The sequence below is a fragment of the Orycteropus afer genome, unplaced genomic scaffold (genome assembly GCF_000298275.1).
Source record: "Orycteropus afer afer isolate SDZICR_OR568_19922 unplaced genomic scaffold, OryAfe1.0 scaffold00469, whole genome shotgun sequence".
NCBI lineage: Eukaryota > Metazoa > Chordata > Mammalia > Tubulidentata > Orycteropodidae > Orycteropus > Orycteropus afer.
The window spans coordinates 742,236-760,746 of NW_006922056.1; the positions used below are offsets into that span (position 1 = coordinate 742,236).

At 58.1% G+C, this 18,511-nt stretch overlaps 1 protein-coding gene across 1 annotated transcript in view; it reads left to right on the plus strand.

The window, feature by feature from the left end:
- Positions 1 to 29: 29 nt before the first annotated feature.
- KCNQ2 (potassium voltage-gated channel subfamily Q member 2) overlaps positions 30 to 18,511 on the plus strand; it is a 56,313-nt gene continuing 37,831 nt past the window's right edge. The window contains exon 1 of the mRNA XM_042782794.1: positions 30 to 319. Coding sequence (XP_042638728.1) covers positions 30 to 319 — 290 coding nt within the window. The remainder of the gene's footprint in view (positions 320 to 18,511) is intronic.

The following is an 18,511-nucleotide window of genomic DNA, read 5'->3' on the forward strand; positions in this document are numbered from 1 at the left end:
TGACCGCGCCCGCCGGGCCGCCCGGCACCATGGTGCAGAAGTCGCGCAACGGCGGCGTGTACCCCGGCCCCAGCGGGGAGAAGAAGCTGAAGGTGGGCTTCGTGGGGCTGGACCCCGGCGCCCCCGACTCCACGCGGGACGGCGCGCTTCTCATCGCGGGCTCTGAGGCCTCCAAGCGCGGCAGCATTCTGAGCAAGCCGCGCGCTCCCGGCGCGGGGAAGCCCCCCAAACGCAACGCCTTCTACCGCAAGCTGCAGAATTTTCTGTACAACGTGCTGGAGCGGCCTCGAGGCTGGGCGTTCATCTACCACGCCTACGTGTGAGCTGCGGGCCGGCCCGGGCTGGGGAGCTGCGAGACCCTCGGCCGGGGAGGGGTGAGGGGCCCGGGACCCGGGGCCGGGGCTGGCCTGGGTCCTGGGGGACCGCAGTACCTGGGTGCTGGCGGATACGCCGCCGCTGCGGTCGCTGGTGGGGGCCCGCCTGCGTGAGTGTGCCACCCTGGGGTCCGGGTCGGGGACTTCGTCCCTGGTTGAGGGGAAATCGGGTAGTGATCTCCAAGGATGCAGAATTTGCCCTCGCGAGTTCGCAGGTCACGGTGTCTGGCTTGAGGTGGGGGCCCTGTCCCCTCCCCCGCCGTGCCGCCCGGCTGGTTGCATCAGCCCCTGCCCCGCAGGACGGGGACCTGCGCGGCGCCCCAGCCCCCTCCCAGCAGAGCCGCCCCTCCCCACGGCCCGCTGCGCGGAACAAAGGGCCCGCGGGGAGGGAAGTGGGCGCTGCCACGGGGACCTGGACTCCCAGTCCTCTGCGCTGAGCGGGGCGCCCGGGAAGTGGGGGCGGCAGGGGAGGGGCCTGCTTCCTTCCTCCACCCCCCAGCTCCTCGCTCTCCATTTGGGGTGAGCTTCTGGGTTGCTGATGTGGGGGAGGCGTCTGAACATGACCCCACCCCCAAGGCTGACTGTCCCGTCGTCCCCACGTGCTAGCTGGACCACCCCCCTCCCCCAGCACAGAACTGAGAAGCAGGTGCGCGCGCGCGTGAGCGCGCGTTCCCCACCTCCAGGTCCACGCTCTGTATCCCTTGGCAGCGCGGCCAGGTGCACGGCCAGGCAGGCCTGGGACCCAGGAACCCCTGCCCCGCCGTGTCCGCGTGCATGTAGTGCTGGTATGTGCGGGCATCCGTGCGCGGGTGTGCACGCGCCGCTGCGTGTGTGCGGTTGTGCGCTGGAGCCTGCTGGCTGGCCGGTTACTACCCTGGGTGGACCCGGGACACTGGGATCCAGCCTCAGCCATTTTGTAAGGGAGAGGCATTTTGGGATGAGAGTAAGGAGCAAATTCTGGGAAAAACTGTTCCAACCAAGTGCTGAAGTGGACTGAGGGGTGTGTGCCCACGTGAGGGTGCCCTTATGAGTGTGTATGTGTGTGAGTGTGTATGTGTGTGAGTGTGTATGTGTGTGAGTGTGCGTGTGTGTATGTGTGTGTGAAGGTGCCTGTGTATGTGCATACGTGTGAGAGTATCTCTGTGAGTGCACGCATATGTAAGTGTGCCTGTGTGAGAGCCTGTGTGTGAAGGTGTCTGTGTGAATGTGTACATGTGTGAGTGTGCCCGTGTGAGCATGTGGGTGTGTGAGTGTGCCCGTGTTGAGAGTCTGCATGTGTGTGAGTGTGCCCGTGTGAGTGTGTACATGTGCGAGGGTGCCCTGTGAGGGTATGTGTGTGTGTGAGTGTGCATGTGTGATAGTGTGTGTAGGTGTGTGTATATGTGTGCATGCATGTGTGTATGTGTATGAGTGTGCCCGTGTGAGTGTGTATGTGTGTGAGGGTGTATGTGTGTGAGGGTGCCCATGTGAGGGTATGTGTGTGAGGGTGCATGTGTGTGATAGTGTGTGTATGTGTGTGTATGTGTGTGAGGGTGCCCCTATGAGTATGTGCATGTGTGAAAGTATCTGCATACCAGGTTTTCCGTGTGAGCATGTACGTGTGAGGGTGGTCCTGTGAGCATGTGCATATGTGAGGGTGGCCCTGTGAGCGTGTGCATATGGGAGGATACCTGCCTACCAGGTTGCCTGTGAGAGCTTGTACATGTGTGAGGGTGGCCCTGTGAGCGTGTACATATGTGAGGGTGCCTGTGTGAGCGTGTACGTGTGAGGGTACCCCTGTGAGCGTCTGCATATGGGAGGGTACCTGCACACCAGTTTGCCTGTGAGCGTGTACATATGTGAGGGTGCCTGTGTGAGCGTGTACGTGTGAGGGTGCCCCTGTGAGCACCTGCGTATGGGAGGGTACCTGCACACCAGGTTGCCTGTGAGAGTGTGTACTTGTTCTGTGTGCCCTGGACAGACCTGCTGGGGAATGTGATATGAAACATTGGGGGGAGGAGACCACAGCCTGGCCTCTGGTGTGGTGACCCCACCTTCAAGGCTGAGACAGAGGGGCACTCAGTCGGCCCCAGCCCACGTGGGTGGTGGCGTGCGAGTGGGTCCGGCTCCCCACCTGATTCAGGGGTCCTCGGGGAGCTCCGGCAGTCATCACCAGGGACCAGGTGGGGGGTGGCTGCCCCTCCTGCCCAGCCCCCTCTGGTGGTTGCTGCCCGGGGAGACACGTGGTCCCTGCGGGCTGGTGTGTTCCTGGTGTGCCAGCGTTGCCTCAGTGCTCAGTCCCTGTGCCCTCTGCCCGGGCTGTGCCTCCTCGTAGCTGGGGGTCCTGGCCTCGAGCACGCATGGACCTGTCAGGTCTTTGTGGAACGAGCCCCTGGGCTGCAGCTGAGAAGTTGGGGCGCTGGTGCACCCAGAGGCTCTGAGAAAGAGCTGCTGGAAAGTCAGGGTACAGCCCTTGAGGCAGGAGGGGCGGTCCTTCTGTAATGTCAGCCATGGGGGGGCCCTCGTGGGGCTCGGTTCTGTGGTTCACAGGTTGCCAGGGTCTTAATTGGTCTTCCCAGAGAGCGGCCCCCACCCTACCAGCAGGAGGGGGTGCTGGGCAGCAGATGGAGGCTCTGGGGGCACCACTGTGCTCCCCTGCCTGCCAGCTTCAGTCCTCCCCGTGGGGGCACCGCTGGCCTCCTCTACCTGCCAGCTTGGGTCCTCTCTCTGGCCCCCTGAGGCCCCTGCCCAACCACTCCCCTGCAGTGGTTGCTTGAGCTTGGGGGAGAGGCAGCCCCTCTAGTGACCAAGCCCCTCCTTTGCCCGGCCCTGTTGGGTTTGGGGACCGTGGGGTGGACGGCAACAGGCCACCCCGGGCTCTCGGCCCTGCTGCTGGGATTGCCTGAGTCTGGCGCAAGCGTCCCTGCTGTCTCCTCTGCCTTTGCCACCAGAGCCTGACTTCTGAAAGGGTGAGCCGTGCGCTCCCCACCCTGTCCCACTGACCGCGGGGCCTTTGGGGAGAGCCCAGCTGCATTTCTGGAGTCTCACGGGACCTGCAGGTGCCTGTCCTCACTAGCCCGGAAGCCCGCAGTTGGGATGGGAAATCCCGCCCGGGTGCCTGTTTACCCAGATTTGGGCAGGTCTGTGGAGCTCTGGTGGTGTAGTGGATAGGGCACTTGGCTGCTAACCAGAAGGTCAGTGGTTCAAACCCACCAGCTGCTCTGTGGCAGGAAGTTGGGGCAATCTACTTCCATAAAGATTTACAGCCTCGGAGACCCAATGGGGGTCACTATGAGTCGGAATCGACTCTATGGCAGTGAGGTTTTTTTTTTTTTCTTTTTCCGGTGGCTCCATTGGGCAGCTAGTGGGTCTCGGGAGAAGCTGCTGGTGGCTGGGGTGGAACTCTGGGTCAGCAGGCTGAAGTCTTGGATGATCTCACCCAGACGAGAAGGAGAAGATGGGGAGGGGTGGCTGGGCTTCAGCGGGGCTGTGGAGAATCTTTGCTGAATGGCCTGCGCCACACCCAGGCAGGGTTCCTGGCTTCTGGGCATAGCCTGTCCAGTTTCTCAAAGGGGTGGGAGCCCCAGGTCACAGACCCATGCTGGAGGATGGGTGCATGGGGCTGCACCCTGGGGGACAGGGTACTGGGGGTCCATTCACAGCCCGAGTCAGCTGCTCTGGCCTGTGTTCTTCATCCTGAAGTGCCTGCGATGGGAGCGGGAGTTACCCCACCCCCTCTGTGCACTCTGCGTGTGCAGGTGAGGACCTGCTTGGAGGGTACACTGGCCATGCGGTGGGCTCAGAGTGGGTCTCCTTCTCCCCTGAGAGTGGTTATGTGAACCCTGTTTTCACTAATGGGGAAACTGAGGCGATACTGCATGGCCAGAGTTGTCAGTTTACACGGAAGCGTTAACACAGTCTCAGAATGAGAGCCTTGGGGTCCAGCCTGCGAACCTCGGATGCAGAAGCCACTTGGAGTTGCCAGGATGAGACTGTGATTGAACAGCCTAAATGAGAAATGCGCCATGGCCGTGGGCTCCTTGGCCCGGCTTCCTGGCCACCTGTACTGTATCCTGGCTGCCTTTGGAGTCTCTGCTGTGTCAGCAATTGAAGTGGGCAGGGCGTGTGGTTGGTGGCAGAGTGGCCTTGCTCTACCTGGACCCACCACCTCAGTCCTTCTCCACCCCCCCACACCATCCACTCTCCTGTTGGGTGAGGGACAAGCCAGCCCAAGGTTTCCCCACACCGACAGGAGGAGTGACCGCTCACGGGGCCGCATTCTGCCCCAGTCATCCCGGACGGAGCCTTCTGGGCTCCCAGGGAAGGACCCCGAGGATCTGAGTGGGCACGGTCACATCGCAGGCCTTCCTGGGGGAGGCAAGGGATGGGCTATTAATGGAGACATAGCAGAATCTCATGGAAATTTTCCCAAAGGTGAGAGACCCTAGAGAGTGGTGGTTTCCACTGAAACCTGGCCCCTCGGGCCTGGCTTCTCCGAAAGCCTCAGGCTGTCCCAGCCTGCTTTCTAACCCTCACCCAGGGAAGAGAAATCACTGTGATTCTAAGACACTGCATCACCACATCTCTTCACACTACGGTGCCTCTGTGAGCATCCCTGGGTCTGTCAGACAGGAGAAATAACTCACAGTGAGGTAAGCAGGCTCCCCCCTTGGCAGTTCATGGATTAGAGCAGAGAAAATTTGCTTTGCTAGAAACTGGTAGGAGTCAAATGTTCACACTAGTCTCAGAAAACTCCGAGAGGGTCTGTGTCTGCTGCAGGAAGCCCTTGGATTTGGAGGCTGCCTTGAGGGTAGTCTAAGGAGAATGAGGGTGAGGTGTGAACACATGCTACATGAGCAGGCTGTTTGGGAAGGCCAAGGGCATGTTATGAACATATGTCACATGAATGGGCCGTATAGGAGGGCCAAGGTGTGGTGAACATGTGTCATGTGAATGGGCTGCCTAGGAAGGCTGAGGGTGTGGCATGAACATGTGTAATGTGAATGTGCTGCCTAGAAGGCCAAGGACATAGTTTGAACATGTGTCATGTGAACATGCTATGTAGGATGGCCAAGGGCGGGGTGTGAACACATGTCACATGAACTGGCTGTCTTGGAGGGCCAAGGGTGTGGCGTGAATATGTACCATTTGAATGGGCTGTCTAGGATGGCCAGGGGTGTGCTGTGAACACGTGTCACATGAACGGGAGCTGTGGTTACATTGTGTGTCAGCTTGTCTGGGCCTGGTTGAGTGGCTGGGCAGCTGGCTGTAGTATTCCCCATGATGAAACTGGTCATCAACTCCATGATAGAATCATCTGTGAGCAATTGAGTAGCTGCTTTAAGGTTGTGGTGTGCTTCCCGTATATAAGAAACCTCTTTGGGAATGGTCTCTAGTTTATGGTACACCTTGAACCCTGCATGTAGCCATGCCATTGTTCGCTAGCCTGTCATGCTCTGCTGATCCTGGAACTTTCAGTGGACTTGAATTAATGGCCCACCATGTGGTTTGGTAACATTGGGACTGTGCCTTTTTACTTGTCAACCTTGGGCATGTCGGCCTCAGCAGCCAGCAGCCATCTGAGTGAAGAAAAGCATCCAGATCCAGTGGGCCGGGAGCAGGAGGCAGAGCTGAAGTCCAAGGTTGAGGAGCTTTCACCCAGCCCCTAGAGCCTGCACTTGGAACTCAGACTTCTAGCCTCCCGAACTGTAAGAGAATAAACTTCCATTTGTTCAAGCATCCCATCTGTGGTATATTCTTGTCAGAGTGGCACTAGGTAATCAGAACGGGCTGTCTAGGATGGCTGAGGGCATGGTGTGAACACATATCACACGAATGGGGGCTGTCTACGAAGGCTGAGGGTGTGGTGAGAACATGTACTCCGTGAACATGCTACCTAGGATGGTATGAATATGCTATGTATGGGCTGTCTAGGATGGCCAAGGGTGTGGTGTGAACATATGTCACATGAACGGGGGCTGTCTAGGATGGCTGAGGGTGTGCTATGAACATGTGCCATGTGAACATGCTGCCTAGGAGGGCCAAGGACATGGTGTGAAGTGATAACCTGGTAAAGATGGTTCAGAGGGAATGGATGATCATGTTGAGGGGAGGGAGCAGGTGGTCAGGGCTGATGCTGCCCCGCCTATGGCTGGGCCTGGGCCCCAGCCTCCAGTGTGTGAAGGACACAATGACATTACATGTGTCCTCCGACTGCCCTGGGTGTGGAGTGCACCTGAGTCACTCCACACAGTATGAGGCATCTGTGAGTGGTGGACAGGCCAGTAGCTGTTTTTGTTAGACCATTATGATGGTCAGCAGAGTGAAAGGCGCCATCCTGTGTGTGGCTGGGAGGACCCACAGGGACAAAGTCTGTACATCCTGAATGTCGTCCCAGCCATCTGCCCCTCAGCCAACCCTCTGTGAGCTCTCAGTGTTACTGGTCAGTGGCTGCCCTTTGATGGTGAGGTTTGGGGCTGCTCTCTGAGAAGAGGTTGTGCATTTGGACAGGAGACTGTCCTGCAGCTTCTGAGAGCTTATGTGTCTGTCCAGGGTCTGGCCATTGAGATGCAGCCATCTTCTGCCTGTAGAAATGGCAGTCAGACTCCTCATCTGACTTCACAAGGGGAAGGAGAGAATCAACAGCAGCATTAACAGCCCAGGGTGGTTGCTGTGAGCAGAGTCAGACCTACCTCCTCTCTCCAACCTGACACCAGCTGGCCCTCTGCGAAACCCCTACTTCTCTGCTGAGGTCGATAATTATTGCCATGGCCACACAACTTACAGACCATACTCACAGTTGTGGGCTTTATTAGAGAAGTAACAGCTTACAGTGCAGAATCTGAAATGATGCAGGATACAGTTCTTTGGTCCAGACAGCCTCTTGGCCATGCCCATGGGCAGGCCTCTCCCTGGCCTCAGCCCCTCGGGCCTCTTGGACCTCTTGGACTGGCCTGGCCTGTGCCCTGTTTGGGCGAGTGTTACAAAGCTCTGTAATTCCATCCGTAAGTGCCCAGAGACGCCCCACTCCTCCAGGAGGCCTCAGCCTGAAGTGTTCTCCCTCTGTGGGCTCCACTAAGGCCTGGAGTGCCTGCTCTGCTAGCAAGCCTGCTTCCCCAGCGTGCTCAGCTCTCTTGCTCCACGGACCAGGAAGCCCATTGTGTTGTCTACTGTTGGGCTCCTGGTTCTGCCACCTCTGCTGCCGCTGGGTCTCCGCTGCTGCTTCTCACCATCTCTCGCCCTCTCTGGTGTTCCACTCTGTGTCTGTCTCCTGGCTCTTGGAGGTTCCCAACTCAGAGACACTGGGTCCAAAGGACACACTCCATTTCTAGCTCTTTCTTGGTGGTAATGAGGTCCCTCCTTTCTGCCTCTGGAGGGGCTCATTCATTATAAGTCTACTGGCAAAACTGACCAATCCCCTTGTTACAGTTCTATACACCTTATTTGCATATCTCACCCCCCCCCACACTTCATATAGAGACAGGGCACTGCCAGGAATTCCAGATGCAGAAGAGGACGTGGAATGAGGGACATCCTTGTTTTGTCAGATGGATCTTGGCTCAAAGCAAGGAATACCGGAAAGATCTTTACTTGTGTTTTATTGCCTATGCAAAAGCATTAGACTGTGTGGATCATAAAATATTATGGGTAACATTGAGAAGCATGGGAATTCCAGAACACTTAATTGTGCTCGTGAGGAACTTGTACATAGACCAGGAGGCTGTTGTCAAAACAGAAAAGGGGACACTGAATGGTTTAAAATCAGGGAGGGAGTGCGTCAGGGTTGTATCTTTTCATTCTTATTTAATCTGTATGCTGAGCAAATAATCTGAGAAGCTGGACTATGTGAAGAAGAATACAGCATCAGGATTGGAGGAAGACTCATTGCCAACCTGTGATATGCAGACGACACAATCTTGCTTATTGAAACTGTAGATGATTTGAAGCATTTACTGATGAAGATTAAAGACTGTAGTCTGCAGTATGGATTATACCTCAACGTAAAGAAGACAAAAATCCTTACAACTGGACCAATAAGCAATATCACGATAAATGGAAGAAAGATTGAAGTTGTCAAGGATTTCATTTTACTTGGATTCACAATTAATGCCGATGGAAGCAGCAGTCAAGAAATTAAATGACGTACTGCATTAGGCAAATCTGCTGCAAAAGCCCTCTTTAAGGTGTTTAATAGCAAAGGTGCCACTTGAAGATTAAGATGCGCCTGACCCAAGCCATGGTGTTTTCAGTTGTCTCACACGCATGGGAGAGCTGGACAGTGAATAAGGATGACTGATGAAGAGTTGAAGCCTTTGAGTTGTGGGGCAGGGGAGGAATGCTGACCACATCATGGACTATCAGAAGAACGAACAAATCTGTCTTGGGGGACGTACAGCCAGAATGCCCCTTAGAAGCTGGGCTGGTGAGACTTGGCTGTTGTACTTTGGTCATGTCATCAGAAGTGGTCAGTCCCTGGAGAAGGATATCGTGCTCGGTGGAGTAGAGGGTCAGGGAAAAAGCGGACGACCCTCAGTGAGATGGATGGGCCCGTTGGCTGCAGCAGTGGGCTCAAGCATCACAAGTGTGAGGCTGGTGCAGCACCAGACGGTGTTCCGTTCTGTCGTACACAGGGTCACTGTGAGTCGGTACTCATTGATAACACCTAACAGTAACAGCCACCTCCACAAGGGTGCCCTGCACCTCATTCGCATCATTGGTAAACTGTCCAATCCGCTTGGTGGGCTGTGCACCTTATATGCATCGTCGCACCCAGTCATTGGGTGAGCATTTTAAGACCATGGCAAGAAAGGCCACGTAAAAGTGATTCATCACACTGTGCTGCTTGCTCGGCGTCTGCTCAGTGCTGGAGCTGTCTTCCCGTTTCTGACTGAATGGTGTATATTCCTGGCACCCTTGACGTGTGCAGGACAGAAACAGTTTTGGCTTGAAAGCAACCCTGTGAGCAGGTTTCAAGCTGGACCAGTGACTGCAGAAGCCCTGTGAGCCACCTTATCTCAGCGTAGCTGTGTCTGCATGGGCCCACCTGGACCAGGACCAGCTGGGCCTCCTCTCAGATGAGCCTTGAGAGCCCTCCCAGGAGACTGCTGGCAGCTCCAGCAACTTCTTCATATGGCCCCTTGTTTGTGGTGCCAGACCATGCCATCAGCTCGAAGGGGGATGGGCACTGTCCTGTGTGTGGCTGGGGACCCCTGTGTGGTTCACCTAACAAAAGCCAAAACCATGAAGCTGGATCCAAAGAAAAAAAGAAGGCACGTGTGGCCTGTGATTGTCCTAAGAGAGCACTGCACCTCACTCAGCAGTGGAAGCTACGGAGCAGGTGGTTCTAGAAGTTTCTCAGGTTTGGCCCCTGCTGCAGACCTGCCCTGTGACACCTGAGCCCTGTGTTCAGTCCTCCCTGTTGAGATGCCCGTCTCTGTCCTGAGTTCCCCTTTACTGATGGGCCCCAGAATGGAATGGCAGCTCCGGGCAACGCGGGGGACTCCTTGCTGGACACTGTGGCCGACTGAGGAAGCGTTACTGTTCTCGGTTCTCTCTCGGTGAGGGCGATGAGGCACGTGGTGGTCAGTGGCAGAGGAATGCTGCTCTCTGAAGCCCATTTGCTGCTTTGGACAATTAGGAAGCTTAACCACAGAGTAGGTGGAGGAAACCCATCCAGAGGACGGTTTAGCAAATCAATTGTTCCGGAGTTGGGAGGGAGATGGTTGGATTTTTCTTTGCTTTTTTTTTTTTTTCTGAAGATGGATGAGCCATGCTTTTAATACTCTAGAAGGAACTGGGACTGGGGAGTGCGAGGGGTCTGGGTGTCCCAGCTGCATGGGTGCTCTGGGATCTCATGGGTCGAAGGCTGGGCCCTGTATCTGCAAGGCCTGTCCCACATCTGCCACTGCCCCAGAGACCATGCTGTGAGCTCTCACTGGGGACCTTTAGGATCAATGCTGTCAGAACAATGAGAGGCGATGAGATATTCTGGCCTTATTAAGTTTGTAGGGCTTGCTCTGTGGGTTGTTCAGGTAGAGTCTTGCTCAGCACACCAGGGGGATCATTGGGGAACTGTTGGGATGGGAGCGGCCTGTGGTGGGAGAAACACCCCCAAGAATGGCTGGTGGAGCGATATGGGACCACACCCAGAAGGAGTGCCAAGGCAAGTAACCTGCCAATTGCTTTTATAGCATCTTTATTGAGAGACAAGCCACAAGCTGCATGGTCTGCTAACCCCCAGGGCACAGCTCAGGAGTCTGTGGTGCAGTCAGAGAATCAAACTGCCATCGGCACGGCCCCTTTTGTGACATCTCATCACCCTAAAGGGGACCCTGCAGCCTTCAGTGTCACTCCCACCCTCCTTCAACCTTGAGCAGCCGCTGAGCTGCTCTCTGACTCTGTAGGTTTCCCACTCCGAACATTGCACATACACCCAGCACGACTTTTGTGCCTAGCCTGCTGCACCCAGCATAATGCATTGAGGTTCACTCATGTCATAGCTGTCTGAGGACTCTGTTCCTTCTTGTGGCCAAAGAATGCTCTGTGGTGTGTCCAGGCCACATCTTCCTTATGTGCCATCCACTGATGGACCCCGGGCTGTGTCCCCTTTGTGGCCGTGTCAGTAGTGCTGCTGTGAAGACTTTTGTACGAACTTTTGTGTGGCCCCGTGTTTTCCCTTCCCTTGTGGGCGCACTTTGGAGTGGCCTTGCTGCTTGGAGGGTAACTTTTGTGTGGCCTTGTATTTTCCCTTCCCTTGGGGGGACACCTCAGAGTGGCTTTGCTGCTCGGAGGATGACTTTTGTGTGGCCCCGTGTTTTCCCTTCCCTTGGGGGCGCACCTCGGATTGGCTTTGTTGGCTTGGAGAGTGACTCCTGGTCCAGTAGTTGGAGGAGCTGCCACACTGGTTTCCGGAGCAGCTGCACCATTTTAGCTTCCCACCTCCTCCCCAAGGTGAGGAGACCTGCCCAAGGTCATGGTGCAGCCCAGGGCAGGCGGGAACACAGAGTGGGCTTGGCCCTGCATCCATGAGGATACTCCAGGGCCTGAGGGCTTCTTCCTTTCTCCCTTGCTGACCAGCTGTCGGGAGCGTCTGCCCGTTGCCGCGCAGCCAGGGATGGCCAGAAGGGGAGATGCCGGGCAGGCGGAGCAGGCATCTTCTAGCATCTCTTTGCAGAGGAGGCGATTGTTTGGGGCAACCACTGCTCTCGTTTGGAGATAGGTGGGTGGGTCTCTTACAGTCGGTCAGTTCTGCACTCTGATCTTAGTCTTCCAGCCTCCAGAATTGAGTTCTGTGATGCTGTGCTGGCTACCTGGCTTGAATAAAATTAGGTTTTCAGTTTTGAATTACTGAGGATAATTTATGACACTTGTTCCAGAAAGCCCTAATGGGAGTCCATGGAAACACAGTGTCTCCAGTGATGCCTTAGTCATTGAGGGCAGTGGCTGGCCTGTGCTCCAGCCACTAGAGACCGGTGCGGGGGAGGTCACTCGTGCCCAGTCTAAGCTACCCTCGCCCACAGGGGGCATCCCTCCAGAAGCTTCAGCAATACCCGCAGAGCAAGGGGCTGCCCCCTCCCCCAGGTCCCACTGGTCTGTTTTCTGGGGGCTTAGTCCCCCCTCCCTCCCTCCCCCAGGCCCTCGGGGACTAAACCGGGAGCTTCCTGAGTGCAGGTGACATTTCTGTTTAGGCCAGAGAGAAACTATTTCACGGGCTAGTGGGACGCGGCAAATTCCTGTCAGCAGCCCAGGTTTGTGGAGGGTGGTGGGGGGAAGCTTCTGGAAGCACAGTTGGAGGTGGCACATTCCAGGAGGAGCTTGGGAGTGGGAGGAGCCAACATGAGCACTTCACTAGTTTTCCTGTGTGCCCTGGGCTGCCCTCGTCCGGGCGTGACCTCACAGACTGGTTGGCGCTGCAGAAGGGCAAGGGTGGCCGTGGCAGTGGGTGGCGCCATGCACCCGTCCGAGGAGACCTGTGTCCTGGCTCGGGGCCAGCCTGTTCCAGCAGGAGAGCAAGCGGGCCTCGCTGTCACCTTGCTCTGTTTTTCTTGGAGGAGGAAAGATCAGGGAAGAAGGGGCGTTCTGAAGCTGAGCCCCAGGATGGGGGTGGGAGGCGAGCTACAGCTTTGCATTTGTAATTACTGGGATAGGAAGTGCATTGGTGTCAGCAGCAAGGGGAGGCTGCCCCTTCCTTCTTCCCTTCTTCAAAGTAGTTGCAGCGTTCCCACGTGCACATGCACACAGACACACTCAGGCACACGTGCACACATGCAGACACACACACACATGCACACATAAATAGAAGACGGGCCAGTGACCAACACCGACATGTGATCATTCTCTGGGACAGTGCGCCTCCATCCTGCTCTGCTCTTTCCTGTCACCTGTCTGTGTCTGTCTTCCAGATGCCCTTTGCCCTTATCCCACTGTGGATCACATCTGGGCCCACATATGTGTGTCCACGTATGTGAGTGTACCTGTTTGTGCACCCCCGTGTTGAGTGAGCCTGGTACCCACTGCTCTGTGCTTTTTGCTGTGATTTGTCTCGGAAGCTGTGAGATCCGAGGGTGTGGAGGGGCTGTGCCTTGTGCAGTCTGGAGGCTGTAGCAAGGTTGTAGCATGAGTGCTGACCGACTTCCTGTGTGTGGTGTAGTGTGAGTGCTGTCTGGAGGCTGCAGCACAGGTGTAGCGTGTGTGCTAGGTGGCTCCCCGTGTGTGGGTGTTGGGTGCTGTCTAGGACCTTGACACCCTGAATACACCACGCTGAACACCCCTGGGCACTAATCTCCATGCCCGGCTCCATAGCATAAATTCCTGGAAATTGTCTGTTACTGTAAACACTTTCTCATTCCAAATGGGGTTTTTCCTTGGACCAGACAGATACAGAGCTTAATGTGTACTGTTCCTGCTGTGGAACAAAGTGACATTTTTTTTTTTAAACATTAGGGCTGAAGATGGGGTCTCTGTGGCCCTACTTGGACCTCTCGTGGCTTAGTGGCCAGCCCTGGGCTTGGGCCAGGGCCAAGGATGTGGGACTTCCTGAGGGGGGCTGGTGAGGGGGCACCAGGGTGGGGCATCAGGAGGAGAAAGGGAGGGTTTGGAGGGCCAGCCCCAGGGCGCTGGCCTTGGTGCTGAACAGGAGCCCACAGCTTTGTCCTCTCAGAAGCGGCTCCTGAGCAGCCCAGGGGTGACAGCAGCCTAGCCGCATGGAGAACAGGGGGCTTGGCCCAGCACTGGCTGCCAGTAGGGAAAGGACTGGTGTTTGGGAAGTGCGTGCTGTGGACGGCAGGGCCTGTTGGACCCCTTGCTCCCTCTCTCTCCTGCAGGCTGGAGGAGGCTTGTGGGGGCTCTGTCCTTCCCAGGCAGCATGCCAGCAGCCTGTCCAAGGTGGTGCTCCAGCTTGTGCAGCTTAATTAGCCAAGAGCTGAGTTGATGTCCTGTGACGGAGCATCAGGCCTTGACCCTGGCAGTGAGCGGGCAGGCACTGAGCTCCTCCTGTTCCAGGTGAGACCCTTGATCGTGGTGTTTGCCTTTTCTGGGTACGGAAATCATCCCGACCAGTGGCAGGAAGTTCTGAATGCACAGGAGGGGCCTCGTCCCCCCGTCACGGCTCTAGGCCTGTACCCGAGTCCCTGGTGGTGCAGGTGGTTGACACACTTGCTGTGAACCCAAAGGTTAGAGGTTCGAGTCCACCCAGGGGTGGGCTCCTTCCAAAAAGTCAGCCCCTGAAGAGCCTGTGGAGGACAGCGGTGCCACAAGCACCATGTTTGTTAAGTGGACTGGGGCTTAGGCTCGGCTGTGACTCTCCTTCGTGTTAGCGCTACATCATGGGACGTCCTCATGAAGTAAGACATGCTTTGGTTTCTCCCCAGTGTCCAGGGGCTGTCCTCCCTGAGCCCCCATGTGCACACTGGGCCTGCACATACCTCGGGGGGCTGTCATCACTGGGCCTGTCCCTGCACCTACCCTGGGGGACTGTCATCACTGGGTCCTTGTGTGCCGAGTGGGTTGAGTATGCCTGCATGCAGTGTTAGGACAGGGTGTGGAGAGCCCAGGGTGAGGGGTGTGGCTGTGGGGTGAGAGGTCACAGATGCTGCTTTGGGGAGATGGGGATGGGTACCTCTGTCTGAGCTGGACCAGGCCTCTGATGTGGGAGGGGCAGATCTCAGGTAAGTCCACCTGGCCGCACCTGTGGCCTGGTGGGGCAGGTGGCTGATGGAGAGCACATGAGTTGGGGTGGGCACCTCAGCCTCAGGGGAATTGGAGCAGGAGGTACCAAGTCAGGCGAAGGCACCGGAAACTGCCCTTTATCCCGTGTTGAGCCAGGGTTTTCTCCAGCCTCTGGAGGCCACCACTCTGAGGGGCACTGTGGATGCAGATGCTCCCAGGAGGGGTGGCCCACAGGGCTTGGTGAGGTTTGCAGTGGGTGAGGGATTAGCACCTCCTGGGGAGGGCCTTGTGATTTCTGCAGGGGCACTGGGGCCCCGTCACATCTGAGTCTCGATGAGTGAGTGGTTTGGAGTGATGTGTGGGGAGGGATTGGGCCTGCAGCCCCCTAACCTGGAGAGAGCCCACAACTGAGGCTTCTGAGAGGCCTGGCCATCTGGGATCACTGGGCAGCAAAAGGCATCGAGGGGTCCCCAAGAGCACCTCTGCCCTGGGTGTTAAAAGAGGCAGCATGCCATGGCTGGGTGGTGAGATGTCTGGTGTGGCCACCAGGGCTCCAGGGTGGGGACTGGCCTGGCAGGATCGGAGAGACGGGGCATGGACCATGTGTGGAGGCCTCGATGCCAAGCCAGGGACTGGGCCTGCGGAGGCTGGGTACTTCTTGAGTGGTGACCTGTTGGCTCTGTGGTATTCGTACAAGGCGCGTCTCAGGTGCTTACCTCCGTCACCTCATTTCACCTGCGATTTGGAGCCTGTGACTGGATGGGAGGGAGCTGGGGGGTAAGCCACCCTGTGGGCCCAGGCACCAGCCTCCTGGGGCCCAGGAGGATTCCGGAGGGTGAGGCAAGAGGGCGGAGCTGGAGCAGGTGTTCTGGTGGGGGCCTGTGTGCTTGCTCTCCGGCCTGACGGGGTCTGTGGAGGTGTCCACGCGCTGTTCTCTGCCTCGGGCAGCCGTCAGCAGCCGGCTCCCATCACCCGGGAGATGGAAAGTGGCAGCGGGCACTGGGCCAGAGCAGTCTGTTAGGTGGCGAGATTAGATTCTGTGTCGGCTGCAGTGGTAATGGACTAGTGTCAGGGCGTCCCTGGGGGTCAGAGGGACTGCGGGACTGCTTCGGCTCACCCTGGTCTGCAGGCTCACAGCGGAGAATTCTGCAGAGTGGGGGGCCCTGGCAGCACCAAGCCCCATGGGCAGAGTTCAGCTTCTGCAGCCCTGGTCCACCGCGAGCCCTGGCCCCATGCTGCTGAGTCTCCATTTTCCGTCTGCGTCTGCGAGACTGGAGAGCGCGCTTCCTGCTTTAGGGCTGTTGACAGGCGCGGAGGCTGAGGGGGCTGCGGCTCCACGCAGGGTCCCCTCCAGGACCTCCAGCCCAGCTCTTCCAGAGAGGGAAGGCCTCGAGGCGGGCAGAGTGGGGTGTGGATGGTGCTGTCCTTGTCCTCCCACCCCTGTGGTTCGCTTGTTAAATTTTCACTTCATTAAATATGTAAAATGAAATTTCCAACCCCCAGCCATCTCCCGAGTGCAGGGGCTATAGGAGTCGGCTCTTGGGGGAAGGAACAGCGCGGGAGGACTTACTGTGCCCCAGGGGGTGCCCGCAGCACCACTGCCCTGCTCTGTGCCTGCCACCCTGCCCCCGGCCACGCCCCTCTACCTTTCTGGCCCAGTCCCCAGCCCGCCTCCCCAACCTGCTCTGGCCACGCCCCTCTCCCTACCGCCCGCCCCCCCATGAAGTAGCGTCGGAGCGAGTCGCCCCCTCCCCACCAGGCAGCAGCTTTCCTGGTTTTCCAGAAAGAGCCTTCTTCCACCGCAGTCAGATTCGGGGAGGAGGAGGGAGAACCGGAAGCCCGGGATGTCTCCCACTGGAGGTGGGTGGGATGCCCCTCCCTCGAGTGTGTGCAGGGACACTGGTGCAGGCGCACGCGCACATGCGCGCCACGAGCAGGCCTCGGCGGGGCAGGCCTACTGAGGCCTAGCTGTGGGTGGCCCCGCCGCCTGGCCCCCCAGGAGGTCCCTCTGCCCCCACTTGGTCCCCCCCCCCTCACCTCTGTGGGGAGTCCTTGCGTGTCAGAATGCCCCCTCTTGACGGGATATGCTCGGACCTTGTTTCCAGAGAGGATCTGCCTCAGTTCCTCTTCACGCCCACCGAGTGCCCCTCACGCCCACCGGGTGCCCCTCACGCCCACCGGGTCGCCCCTCACGCCCACCGGGTGCCCCTCACGCCCACCGGGTGCCCTCATGCCACTGCGTCCCACCTCCTGCTGCGTGAATGTGCTGTCTGTCCTAGCTGTGGGGGTGCCTTTTCCTCTCTCAGGCCTCTGCTGTGACTTGGGGGTTGTCTGGGAGCAGCAAGGAAGTGGGGAGCCAGCATCGAGCTCATTGCCACCTCTTAGATAAGGGGTGCCAGCCATGGGAGCGCCCTTCCTGCCCCCCATGCTTGTCTCCTTGGCAACTGTTGCCTGCAGTGCATCCTGACGCTACGTTCCTGATCAGCGTTAGCAGGGAAGCCACTGGCTCCTCATCTCGGAGGCTCTGGGCTCTCCTTCCCTGGGCAGGAGTCCCAGGGCCCGGGCAGTGCCTTTCAGCGGGCATTGGAGAGATGTGGGCATGAGCAGTGGCAGCTCGGGGTGCGTGCTGGAGGGGCTGCGGCTGCTCTCCGGCGGCCTGTCCTGGGGGAGGAAGTGGGGACTGAGAGGGTCTTGTCTGATCTCAGGGGTGAGCCTTGCCACTCCTCAGTGTTCTCTACAGGAGTCGCAGCAGCTCTCACGCTGGGGAGTGCTCGGGTGTGTTCCAGGCACGAAGCCTCCCACACCTCAGTCCTCTCTGAGGCAGAGAAGCGGGGAGGGGAGTTTCCTTCAGATCCTTGGCTGCCAGCTCATGGGCCTGTCAGCTGGAGCCCAGGGTGGCTGGACTGGAGGCATGAAGCTCCTCCTGGAATGAAGAGGCAGGGCCATCGTAACCAGGCTGAGAACAAGCTGGCCACCACTCCCTCCACCCGCCTCGTGCCCGGGCCAGGCCTGCAGGCAGCTTCCTTGGTGACTGGAGCCCAGTGAAGTGGCCTTGTCACCAAGGACACTGTGCCTGGGGACTGGGAGGCCTGGGGTGCAGAGTCTGGGTGACACCAGCAGGCTCTCCTGCCATCCTGCCCCCTCCCAAAGGACAGGGGCCTGACGATCCGGGCAGCAGAGCCCCTACCACTGAGCCTCTGAAATGGGCGTGTGTGTCTCTGGCGCGAGGTTCCAGAGGGGCTCCAGACTGGAGGAGGCCTGCAGGCAGAGGTGGTTTCTCCTGTCTGCGTGATGGGACCCGTGGCTGAAGGGGGAGAGCGTTAGTCGCGGTGTGGCACTCCTTCTCCCTTGCTCGATGGCCTGGCTAGTCCTGGGGACCTCAGGATGTCCCCACTTGGCCCAGGCATGGCTTGTGGGCTTTCTTGCTTGGGCTCTGCAGGTCCTTACAGCCATCCATTGGGAGGGCCTCCAGGGTGCCTGCTCCCCTACCCAGCTGCCTCATCTCTCCTTCTCCTTCCTCACCACTAGAAGCCCTGTGGATGATGGCATCGCCCCTGCATATCCGCCACTTCCCTTCCCTGCATGTCCGCCACCTCCCTCCCCTGCACCAGCTACCCCCTCCCCTGCACCAGCCACCCCCTGGCAGTGCCATCTGTGACCATCTGTTCCAAAACTTCACAAACAAATCTTAGAGCCTGGGTGGGGCTTTGGGTGAGGGTGAGCTCCCCAGTGCAGTGTTTTGGAAGAGGGTTCTTGGCATGGGTGCAGAGTGGGCAGTGGGAGGGAGCCAGGCAGTGCTGGAATGTTCTGCTGGTCTGGCTGCAGGATTTCTCTGCTCCCTGACCTGCCGGCCTTGGCCCCATGCATCCCGGTCACTGATGGCTGGAAGGGCTTCAGGTTGGAACACTGTGGCCAGGTCAGCTTGCACCCTGTCCCCAGTGCTTCCAGGCAGTTCGGAGGTGCCTGGTCAGAGCTGCCTTCGGGGAGCAGGG